Source organism: Dipodomys ordii, unplaced genomic scaffold (genome assembly GCF_000151885.1).
Source record: "Dipodomys ordii isolate 6190 unplaced genomic scaffold, Dord_2.0 Scaffold1, whole genome shotgun sequence".
Taxonomy (NCBI): Eukaryota; Metazoa; Chordata; class Mammalia; order Rodentia; family Heteromyidae; genus Dipodomys; species Dipodomys ordii.
The window spans coordinates 61655683-61668047 of NW_012267217.1; the positions used below are offsets into that span (position 1 = coordinate 61655683).

General features: G+C 43.7%; 1 protein-coding gene across 8 annotated transcripts in view; it reads left to right on the forward strand.

Moving 5' to 3' along the window:
- Positions 1 to 12365, forward strand: part of LOC105980807 (nuclear body protein SP140-like) — a 54954-nt gene that overhangs the window by 20629 nt on the left and 21960 nt on the right. For 6 of the 8 annotated variants that reach the window (XM_013009762.1, XM_013009747.1, XM_013009787.1 and 3 more), the window contains exons 7-11: positions 711 to 791; positions 1190 to 1273; positions 5640 to 5756; positions 8212 to 8265; positions 10790 to 10855. In XM_013009762.1, the coding sequence (XP_012865216.1) occupies positions 711 to 791; positions 1190 to 1273; positions 5640 to 5756; positions 8212 to 8265; positions 10790 to 10855 (402 nt within the window). The remainder of the gene's footprint in view (positions 1 to 710; positions 792 to 1189; positions 1274 to 5639; positions 5757 to 8211; positions 8266 to 10789; positions 10856 to 12365) is intronic. The other 2 variants (XM_013009755.1, XM_013009780.1) reach the window with 2 other exon arrangements.

Sequence of the window (12365 nt, forward strand, 5' to 3'; positions counted from 1 at the left end):
TCATAGTGAGAGTACAGAGAGAAAGCCCTTGTTCTATAGGAGGAGACAGGGGCTATGGCAGGGGCCCATGACCAACAGCAGAAAGGCTGCTGCATTTGGTTCTAAATGCAGATGGTGTGTTAGCCAGGCATGGCATACCCGTCATACCAACCAAGCACTGATCCAAACAGGGACATCTCATCAAGTACATGATATGAGCTATTCCAGATTACATTGCAAGCAAAATGATTTACCTATTTTCAAATGAACTAGACACCAGTTCATCAAGATGCATTGTATTCACAAACTACTTTGTTAAAAGGCACCTCTTTGTAAGAGGAGGGACTTGTGACAAAGTGTGACTCTACAGCCTGACTCATTTGGCTACTGACTTAATTTGGGAAGAAGAGACAGAGACCGGAGCCAAGGAGGCAGAAACACATTCAAAGAAACACTGGAGATGCTGGCAGCCAGAAGCAGGGGCAGAGGCAGAGACTACATGCAGGAGGGGAGGGAAGAGGCAGAGTGCGGACAGCAGGGCTCTGAGGAAGTGAGCTGGAGAGGGTGACCAATGTGTGTCCACCTCTAGGCCAGCTGACCCAAAGGTGGCCCAGCAGGGTCTGGAGGCAGTGGCCTTACCTGGGAGACGCTCGATGTTCCCCGTCTTCACTGTCACTTTTGTCACATTAAGATCCTGGTTAAATAGCGAAGGCTTTTGTTTTTCTCTGCAGAGAGAGACACTGCTGGCTTGGAAATCAATCCAGAAAAGGAGCCCCAGGATGCCTTGTGCTCCCCACCCAGAAATGGGCCAGGTAAGGAAAGAAGGTGTTTCTAGCCATGGGCCCTGGGGGTCAGTTGCTGGGCACAGAGGGGGCTGCTTGGAGCCCACTGGGACCCACTCCAGCCAGCACTCACAAATGACGAGAGCCTTTAGTGGGAAACACAAGGCAGAATCCGTAGGAGTCCTCTTCCTGACAGCACCACCCTTACTGGTAGACCTCGTGTGTACATATTGAAATAGTGACTATCGAGACAAGATGGTGCTTTTTTCCTTTTCACTCTTTCATTGAATCTTTGTCAAGATTCAGTGTTATGATTGCGATCCCTGAGCCCCCCTTATTTTCTGGGAACTTGCTGGTTCCATCTGAGCATGTGGGGATGTGTTTCCTGGTCCTTCTGCATGGTCAGTGCTATCTGTGTTCCTCTTCAGTGTCCTGTGACCCCAGTGTTTTCCAGATGACTAATGAGGGAGCAGCTGAGAAGATGCTCAGCCAACCACCAGGTAGCACAGAAGGTAATTAATTGTACCTTCAATTTTTCCAGGAAACTAAAGGAGTCTTGGCTTTTCTCTGCCTGCAGGAAGGGGCTTACCCCACCATCTTTCCTTCTACTTGGTCCCCTTCCCAAAGAACTCAGGCAGGAGAAATGGGTGGGTCCAAGTCGTTGAGGGAGGGAAGGAAGGGCTGTGGCCAGTCTTCCACCTCCAGAGCCTACTTTAGCCACTGCATCAGAGTCTGAGCAGAGGGACATCCCCCCACCTTGTTCTTAGCTGCTATGACCTTCCTTGTGTCTATGAGGAGTCCTCTAAGGGATTTCATCAGTTTCTTCAGCTGGCAGCCATCCTTGTTTCCAACATTTGATGGAGAAAAGCCCCTGGGTGACTTGTGCTCACCACCAAGACATGGGGCTGGTAAGGGAGGGGAGGGAGGAGGGAGTCATCAATACATTGGTGGGAGACCAAATTACAAGCTAGCATTTCTTGGTGGTTTTCTGCTGAACACACTTCCCAATGTCAATAGCCTTATTGGACTTTTTGGGCCATTCAGGAAGATGATAAGTCTTGGTAATTCCATGATTTAAGGCCTTCTTGTATGCTAGGTTAGTTCAGAAATGGGATGGGATTACAGAGGACCCCTTTGCGTTCATTGCTCTGTATCTACTACTACAATTATTTGATTGCATAAGACAACTTCTGTCCCTACTCACCCTTCCCTCCATGGAAGTCCAAAAGCTCTGCATTCCTTTGCTGGTTGATCACTTTTATTATTTTGTCACAAACTTGATGAAGCCTTCAGAGAAACACTAACATACTATTTAACTGAGAGATTTCAGATTCACTATTATTTACATCCTAATGTTATTATTTTTTGGGGGGTCCGGTTTTGGGGTCTGAACTCTGGGCCTGGGCGCTGTCCCTCAGCTCTTCAGCTCAAGGCTAGCACTCTACCACTTGAGCCACAGCACTACTTCTGACTTTTTTCTTTGCGTATGTGGTGCTGAGGAATTGAACCCAGGGCCTCATGCATGCAAGGTAAGCATTCTAACACTGAGCCACCTTTCCAGCCCTTTGCTCAGCAATCTTCATGTCATTGTCATACAGGATTGCCCTCCCCCAACTTGGGTAAACATGATATCTTTATCTCCCAGAACTTTAAGACTTAAATAGAGCAGTGTTGTTATTCTTCCGAAGAACTAGAAACACACAAGTAGTGAAGGTACAGGTGTCTTATGAGACCCAAGAGTGACAAGCCACCAAGATCAGCTTCTGGCTCTGATTCTGTCAGGCTGGTATGGGTTGATGGGAAGTCCCATGGTCTGAGCTCAATTGGAAAGCCCAGGGGCCTTCAGGTATCCAGGAGGGCCTTCTTCTAGGGTTCAGTGGACATGATGTCATTCAGCCATTAAAGATGCTTAGTAAAAGAGAAGGAAAAAAATAGAGCATTAGAAAATATGGCAGTTATAGAAGACAGCCAGAAGAGTGGAGCTGAAGAAGATGAACACAGAAGCAATGCAAATAATAGAATGCATCCCTTAAGAAGAGTAAGAAAATCAGACAGACAGGAAATGTTAGGAAAGTCCCGAATCAAGAGAAGCAGAGACCGTAGTGTGGCAGTGAAAATGTGTTCTCATAAGCCAAGCGGCTACCACTAATACCAAACAAAACTAAAGATGGAAAGGGAGCAGCCAGCTCCGTAGCTCAAGCTCACCTGGAACTCAAGGTCATCCTATCTCCACCTCCTGATTACTGGGGTTGTAGGCTTGTGCTATCACACTGAGTTAGAGCTCATTTTTTTTCTTCTTAAAATAGTTATTATAAAGGTGATAGATGGAGCGATTGCAGTTTCTTAAGTTAGGTAACGAGTACTGATGGGAATCTGCCCTGTTCTCATAACCCAGTGTGCCCCTTGGCTCACTCACCCCTCTACTCTCATCCCCCTTCCCTCCACGCTGCTCAGTCTGAGAAATCCCTATGCAGAAATGGTTCTTGGGGAAAATCCCACACCCAACTCATCTGAAAATACACCAGTCTTTTTGGTCACAATCGGTGGCAGAATGACCTTTTGACCTAACTGCTCTTAGTAATGTCTAGCTGACCATCTGTCATACAGCCCCATCTCACCAGTCAACAGCTTCCTTACTCAAGAAAAGAATAGTTCAAGCCCCACCACCGACAAAAAAAAAAAAACAAGAAAAAGGGAACAGAATATTTGTTAAGTGCTGTATTTCCAACAAAGTCAAATTGATGTATATCTGAGTTGTGTCCATCTTTAAACTGGAAAAATTCAGAAATCAGCTGGCTGGAACAAGTCAGAGCTCAAGTTGTTAAGAATAGATTTGCTTTGGCAGTAGGGCAGAAGACTAGGTGCCAGGCTTAAGAGGTCTGGCATTCACACCTGCTGCTCCATGGGTCCCATAAGATGTTCCTAAGCAAAGTTTGAAGGGAGAGGCCACCATTCTGTTTCTGAAGCTAAAAGCTTGCTAAACCAAGCAGCTGGGGGAGGGCGCCACTCTGTGGGTAGCCCCTCAATGAGAAAGGACAGCACTGATTTTAGGTGGGGTTTGGAAAGCATGGAAGGACCTTGCAGACTTCCAGAAGCAGGAGTATTTGTGAATGGATTGGTATGTAACTACCATTCAGTTTTGGAGGGAGGCTGTTGTTGATGAAGTGGATTTCAGACCAGCAGGATTGTCTCCTATTGGCTGGCTTTCAGAAATGTGGCTTGTGATGTAAGTAATCACTGGGTTTAAAACTGGTTCTGATAGCTACTTTTTTGTGTGCTTGTCCTGGGGCTTGAACTCAGGGCCTAGGTGCTGCTCCTGGGGCTTGAACTCAGGTCCTGAGCTTTTGTGCTCAAGGTTAGTGCTCTAACACTTGAGCCACAGCTCTTCTTTGGGCTTTTTCCTGTAAAATAGGAAATGAGTCATATAGATTTTCCTGCCCAGCCTGGCTTTGATCTGCTATCCTCAGATTTCAGGCTCCTGGGTAACTAAGCTTACAGGTGTGAGCTACCACCAGTACCTGGCTGGTAGCTACTTAAATTACTTTCAAAAAACATTTAAATTTTTATACTGGAAGATAAGAACTTAAATAATTCTTACAGTTACAAGTAGGAAAATAGTCATAGCAGACAAGGTGAATGAGCCATAATGTGGAAAAAGCAGCAGCTCTGTTGAATCTCAGGTATGTTTTTTCGTCCAGAGAGCAGGTCCCTCTGTTTAGGATATCTGTCACCATGTTGACCAGGGGCACTCTTCTCTGGGCTCTGTCTTAGGATCCACCGACAGTAATTTTCTCGTTTTCATTAGTGTCCATGGCGTCAGATCATCACCCAATGAGTGAAGAAAGAGGGTCAGAAGCTCCTACTTCTAGCTGGGCGCCAGTGGCTCATGCCTGTAATCCTAGCTACTCAGGAGCCTGAGGTCTGAGGATCATAGTTCAAAGCCAGCTTGGGCAGGAAAGTCCTTGAGACTCTTTCTCTGGGCCTGGGCAATGTCCCTCAGCTCTTCAGCTCAAGGCTAGCTCTCTATCACTTGAGCCACGGCGCTACTTCCAGCTTTTTTTCTTTTTGTTTATGTGGGGCTAGGGAATCGAACCCAGGGCCTCAGGCATGTAAGGCAAGCGCTCTACCACTGAGCCACCTTCCCAGCCCCAGTCCTTAAGACTCTTATCTCTAATAAACCACAAGAAAACCAGAAGTGGCGCTGTGGCTCAAGTGGTAGAGTGCTTGCCTTGAGCTGAAGAGCACAGGGATAGCGCCCAAGTCCAGAGTTCAAGCCCCAAGACCAACCAAAAAAAAAAAAAAGAACATCTTCTTATAATGGCCAAGTAATTATAGGCTTAAAACTAACCAAACTGGATACAGTTCTTACATGGAAGGAAAGACAGAAGAAAAAAGGGAAATTCAGGGGTGACATTGTCCAAAAAGAAACATACTTATTTCCTAACTTACACACAGGAATCCCTCTGTATATCACTTTTATAATAGCAAAAAAATTTTAAGTGAAACTTGCCAAGAGTCAGTGGCTCCTGCCTGTAATCTTAGCTACTCAAGAGGCTGAGATCTTAGGATCATGGTTCCAAGCCATCCTGGGCAGGAAACTCCATGAGATTCTTAGCTCTAATTAATCACTGAAAAAGCCAGAAGTGGTGCTGTGGCTCAAGTGTTAGCTGCTAGCCTTGAGCAAAAGGAGCTCAGGGACAGTGCCCAGGCCCAGAGTTGAAGCCCCAGGATGGACAAAAAAAAGTGAAACTTAAAGGAAGAGACAGAAGGAGGAGCAATGAGAGGAGAGGATTTCAGAGGAGGGAAGACTTCTGAAGGTAGAGGAAAGAGGGTTGCTGGATAAGTGAAAAGTCTTCATAAATCACAATTTTGGCCCAGAAACAGAGCAATCAGCACGTGGAAATGAGCAGTGTCCTTGTGTCATGTGTTCCACGAAGTGTGTGCCAGAAGGCCCAGAAGAAAAGATGGAAAGTAGCCAAGTGCACGACACACAGGGTAAGGCCGCCCAAGGGCTATGTGGGGGGTGGGCTCAGTCCTCTTCTGAGAACAGTGAGGAAGAAAGAAACTTTCATAAAATCACGTTGAACCAAACAGGCTCTGTTATTTCTGTATGGTTGGTGTTGTAGAATGTACTCAATGTACTCTTTTTGTTTTGTTTTGTTTTTATTTTGATTTTGGTGCCAGTCCCATGGCTTGAACTCAGGGCCTAAGCACTGTCCCTAAGTTTCTTTTTGCTCAAGGCTAGCACTCTACCACTTGAACCACAGTTCCACTTCAGGCTTCTTCTGAGTAGTTTATTGGAGATAAGAGTCTCATGGACTTTCCTGCCCCCACTGGCTTTGAACCATGGTCCTTAGATTTCAACCTAGTGAGTAGCTATGATTACAGGTGTGAGCTGCCAGCACCTGATTCCACAACATACTCTTAGACAATAACATTTATCAGCTGGGTGTAGATAGTTCACACCTTATAAGTCTAGCTACTCAGGAAGCTGAGATCTGAGGATCACAGTTCTAAACCAGCCCAGGTCAGAAAGTCTGTGAGATACTCATTTTCAATAAACTACCAAAAAGGCCAGAAGTGGAGCTGAGGCTCAAGTGGTAGAGGGAGAGCCTTGAGCAAAAAGCTCAGGGATAGTGCCCAGACCCTGAGCTCAAGCTCCAGGAAAGACAAAAAAAAGGACATTTATCTTGTTTACTATATTGATGCATTGAGTCACACTGATCTTTTCTGAAACTTGAGAAAGGCAAATGGATCTACACTGGTAGAGAATTATGTCCTTTCGTTACACCCATAGAAAGGTCTCTGTTAATAGACAGCAAGTCCTACTTCTTAACTGTCAGGATGAAATACTTTAGATTTCAGCTCTATTCTCCTCCTCTCCCTCCTTCCCCTTCTCCCCTTCCTCCCCTTTCCTCCTCCTCCCCCCTCTTTTCCTCTTCCTCCTCCTCCTCCCTCTCGTTTTCCTCTTGTCAGTTGTGAGCTTGAACTCAGAACTTGGGTGCTCTTCCTGAATTTCTAGCCCTCTACCACTTTGAACCACAGCTCCACTTCCAGTTTTCGACTGGTTAATTGGAAATAAGAGTCTCATGGGGACTTTTCTGTCCCACCTAGCTTCCAACACCAGCTCTCATATCTCAGCCTCCTGAGTAGCTAGGATTACAGGTGTGAGCCGCTGGCGCCCAACTGCATCCACTCTTCTCAGTGCAATGCATATTCTTATCCCAGGCCTGTCAGCATGACATTTATTACCGTAAGAGGCTCCCATACATTTTGTACACACATACACACAAAATCTTATTTAATATATGTGACAATCTTTAAGAACTCAATAGGGTGGAATAACATTTCTTGGAATGTATTCCCATCTTTAGGCAACAACTTACTACATTGAGAAGTGGGGTGCAGCTATAACACTTTCCCAAAAAATGTAGAAGTGGTTTTGAAATTGAGGAATTAGTAGAGGCTGAATTTTAAATAGCTGGCTGGGCCCTGGTGGCTCATGCCTGTAATCCTAGCTACTCAAGAGGCTGATGAGAATCAGGGTTCAAAGCTAGTTCCAATAGAAAAGTCCCCATAAGACTTTTATCTCCAATTAACCACCAAAAACCAATAGTGGAGCTATGGATCTAAGTGGTAGAGCACTAGCATTGAGTAAAAGACGCTCATGAATAGTGCCTAGGCCTTGAGTTCAAGCCACACACACACACACACACACACACAATTTCTTTCTTTCTCTCTCTCTTTCTCTCTCTTTTTTGGTTGGTCATGGGGCCTGAACTCTTGGCCTGGGTTCTTCAGCTCAAGGCTAGCACTCTACCACTTGAGATACAGCGCCACTTCTGACTTTTTCTGCTTATGTGGTGCTGAGGAATTGAACCCATGGCTTCATGATTGCAAGGCAAGCACTCTACCAGTGAGCCACCTTCCCAACCCAATTTCTTTTTTAAATACATGCAAGGAAAGGCTTAGAATGTCTCAAGGATTTGGTTACAGAAATGTGGATGCTAATGGGTTGGTCTGCTAGTGAAGACTCAGAAGGAAGTGAAGAATATTGTAGAGAAATCCCTTATCATCTTAGAAAGCATCTTACTGAAGCAACTGAAGTAAATGGATAGTTAAAACTTTTTCCTTAATTTTTTTTAACACGGTGACTGGTTTCCTTATGACATTTTCACACATCTTCACCCTTATCACCCTCTCTTGTCCCCACCTCCTCTGCTACTGGTCCCTAACACCAGTCCTTTATTTTTTGAAGGGTCACATCCTTGGAAAGTGTTTTTCAAAGTCCCTTGTTTTCAGTTCAGTAGGATTTGGGGTTTGTCTACAAGAAAGGAATGACCCTAGCATCATTCTGAATTCAAGCCTTCTTCAGTATATGCCCTGAAGATTTATGACTTATTTATTGATTTGTTTATTGATTTCTTCACTATTGTTGGTTATTTTCTAGATAACGCAGATGTTGAGAATGACACTACTACAAGAAAACTCAAGCGGAAAAGAAGTAAAAACAAATGAGTTTTTTTTTAACTTGGTTCTGATGTTACTGATAAGTTTACTTTAAAATTCTAGGGTTATAATTTTCACTATTTTTATTATTATTTACAATACAGTGATGTCTCTCAAAGGTGTCTATATAAAGCATTGGGTCCTATAATCTGCCATCTAATCTGGAAAACAGGCTTTTACAAACATCTTTAAGCTAGGGAACAGGGGCATTATTGTGGATAATCTTGGTGCACTCAGTGTAATTCTGTGGGCCTTAAGAAATGGAAACACAGCTGGGTGCTGGTGGCTTATGCCTACTCAGGAGGCTGAGACCTGGAAGATCATAGTCCAAAGATAATCTGGGTAGAAAAGTCTGTGAGACTCTGTCTTCAGAAAACCAACATAAGCCGGGTGCCGGTGGCTCACGCCTGTAATCCTAGCTACGCAGGAGACTGAGATCTGAGGATCAAGGTTCAAAGCCAGCCAGGGCAGGAAAGTCTGGGAGACTCTTATCTCCAATAAGCCAATAGAAAACCAGAAGTGGCACTGTAGCTCAAAGGGTAGAGTGCTCGCCTTGAGCTGAAAAGCACAGGGACAGCGCCCAAGCCCAGAGTTGATGCCCCACGGCTGACAAATAACAACAACAACAACAAAATACCCCACAAAGCAGGCTGGAGGTGTGGCTCCAGGAGTATATACAGAGACATAGAACACAAGCCTGAATGTTAAAAATATGTCCACATATCCCCTGTATCTCCCCCCTTCCATTTTTTGTCTGATCTCTCCCCAGGAAGGGATGGGTCCTTTTCTAGGCATCTGTATGCTCCCTTCAGCAAGCAAACCACCCAATATAGATGTGTGCACAGGGGAGATGAGGGATGGAGAGTCAAGCCCTTAGAGCACTGTTGAAAAGTGTGTGTGTGTGTGTGTGTGTGTGTGTGTGTGTGTACACACATGCTGGTCCTGGGGCTTGAACTCAGGTGTTTGGCAAGATTTTGTTTTAATATATGAAGACCATATTATTATCAGGTTGCCAATGGACTTGACAGGCAGGCTCATGTCACTGATGAGTTTCTAGGGTGACAGTGGCATAGCCAGTCGGCTAATCTACATCCACAAGCAGTGCCAACAGCATTCAGGTGCCACTGAAAGCCCCCAAACAGGCTCCGAAGCCTGACCAATGTGCCAGGAACAGGCAGGGACAAAGTGCCTTGTGGTATTGCTCCTTCACTGACAGCCGGAGCCACACGCCTAGTGTGCAGTACTGGAGTCCACATGAGAAATGCAGTGTCAGTCTCCATTAGTAGAGAACAGACACCCCTCAAGATTCCATGGGTGACCTGTCAGGTCAGTGAACAACCATAATTTATTTCTATAGTGCTTGGCCCTAGAGTCGTCAAGCTACCAGTTGTGGTTTCTTAAACAACAGACACACATCCAAGATGTGTGGACAAAAGCCCAATGGTTTGAGTTTTGCCAGCCAAGAGGAGAGACCACATCCTTTAGGAGCTCTGCATTGCTGGCTCTAAGGATGAGCAGCCACACCAGTGGACACAAGCATCAGCATAGCCTAGTCAGGGAACTGGGCCCAGACCTAAGAGAATTTCTGTGAGTGAAGAACCTACAAAGTCACAAGATTACTTCAGTTAATACTTGAAGTGATAGAAAGCAAATATGCCACTGGTCAAATTCCCTGGTTCTTGAAGAGCTTGGAGTCTAGGCTGGCCCTTTTCTCCTTCTTTCCTTCCTTCCTTCTTTCCTTCCTTCTTTCTTATTTCCCTTCTTCCCTTCTTTCCCTTCCTTTCCTTTCTTCCCTTCTTTCCTTTCCTTTCCTTCCTTCCCTTCCTTTTTCTTCCTCCTTCCCTCCCTTCCTTTCATGTCTGTCTTGGACATTGAGTTGACTCACCCCAAATGGGCACCTCACATGGGAGAGTGGCAGGGCTTCCCACCATATGGTAGGTGTTCACTTGAGCAAGTAGAACTCTAGTCACTGGTTGTTACCACATTGGATGATACTCAGACACATTCTCCACTCAGCCAGTGCCACTCAGTTAGGTGTCCAAGTCCTCCAGGTTCTTCAAGGGCTAAATTAAATATGTGTCAAAAACTATAAGAGATTATTTAATGAGAACTCCACATCCAAGTGGAATTTGGCACTCAACTCCTAACAAAGCATATTATCCAATACATAACCAGCCTGAGATATGCCTTCTCCTAACACGTCTTAAGTTTTCATGACAACTATTTGAAAGGGGGAACATACTGATATATATGTCTGTCATTCAGCTGTCATTCAGCCTAAAGATGGAGTTCATTGTCCATTCTTTACAACATGTCAAAGGAAGAGTCTCTCCCAAATCCATGACCAAAGTTAGAATTTAATTCTATTATCAACAACGTTTCTGTGCTGAGTGTTAAGAATTTTGCTTGTTCCAGTGGACCAAAGGTTGAAAACAATATTCAAATACTATTGACATAGAAGACTTGGAGAATTCTATTAAGAGTTCTACATGATTAACTTTACTTTCTTTGGTTTGAAGGAAGGAAGAAAGGGCATAAGTGGACAAAAATAAAAAGGAGAAGGCCACAAAATACATATAAAAAAGGTAAGTAGGCAAAGCAAAGTAGTTATACCTTTGAAATTTATTAAGGGATGGTGTCATGTATGCTCTAAGGCCTGTAATTTCCTGAGGGCCATGGTAACTTGGTAGCCACTGTTTTGGTTAGAACATAGGCTAAGATGCTGTAACGAAGAGGCCTGGACACACAACGACTGTTTAAAATGGTTTATTTTTCATATTTGAAATAATCCAGAAGCATACGGTACTGAGTGGATGGGGAGTTGTTACCATTCTCAGTATGTGTCTTCTTTCCTGGCTCAATTTTTTTAAATTAATTACAGAAGATAGTTCAATGAATGCTAAATGAAGTAGGTAGGCTGTTTATATGTGTGAATATATGCACATGTTGTAAAAATACACAGATAAGCATACATATTTTTGAAAGCATGCATTTATATACCTATAAATCAGATCTGTACACATGTGTTTATGTATGTATGCATATGTAAAGACATAGGTATGCCAAATAGAAAAATCAATGACAGTTCATCCATTGAAATATGTTTATTGGTTACTTTTGGTAATTAGAATAGAGATGATGTTCATATTTCTCTTTGTCGCTTAAGAATATAGATGTCTATTAAAAATATTAAACCTGTAAACTTTTGCCATGAAAAAGTATATTATTATTATTTGCTAGTCCTGGGGCTTGAACTCTGGGCCTGGGCACTATCCCTGAACTTCTTTTTCCTCAAGGCTAGCACTCTACCACTTAAGCCACAGTGCCACTTCTGCCTTTTTTCTGTGTATGTGGTACTGAGGGATTGAGCCCAGGGCTTCTTGCATGTGAGGCAAGCTCTCTACCACTGAACCACCTTCCCAGCCTGAAAAAGTATTATTTTAAAAGTACTATATGGCCAAGCACTGTGGCAGCACCTACAATTCCAGCTTTTCAAGAGATAGACATAGGAGGGTTGAGGTGCACGGGTGGCCCCAGGCAAAAGTTCAAGACTATATCTGAAAAATAAAAGCTAAAAGAGCTGGGGCAGGAGATGGCTCACATAGTAGAGTGCTTGCCTGCAAGTGGGAGGCCCTGAGCCAAACCTCATCACTACTACAACAACATATCCACCCATCCCCACACCAACAGACACATAAACCCACACAGAAAACATATTCCCGGAGAAAAACCTAGAACATATATATATATACACACACACACACACGTATGTATATATGCATTTATATACATATAAATCAGATCTGTACACATGTGTTTATGTATGTATGCATATATAAAGACATAGGTATGCCAAATAGAAAAATCAATGACAGTTCATCCATTGAAATATGTTTATTGGTTACCTTTGGTAATTAGAATAGAGATGATGTTCATATATATATATATATATATATATATATATATATATATATATATATATATATATATGTCTGAGTCCACAATTCGAACTTGGTACCTGACAATTTTACTCATTGGCACTCTACCAACTGAGCCATGCCTACAACCCTTGGGAGATATTTTTGGATAAATTAA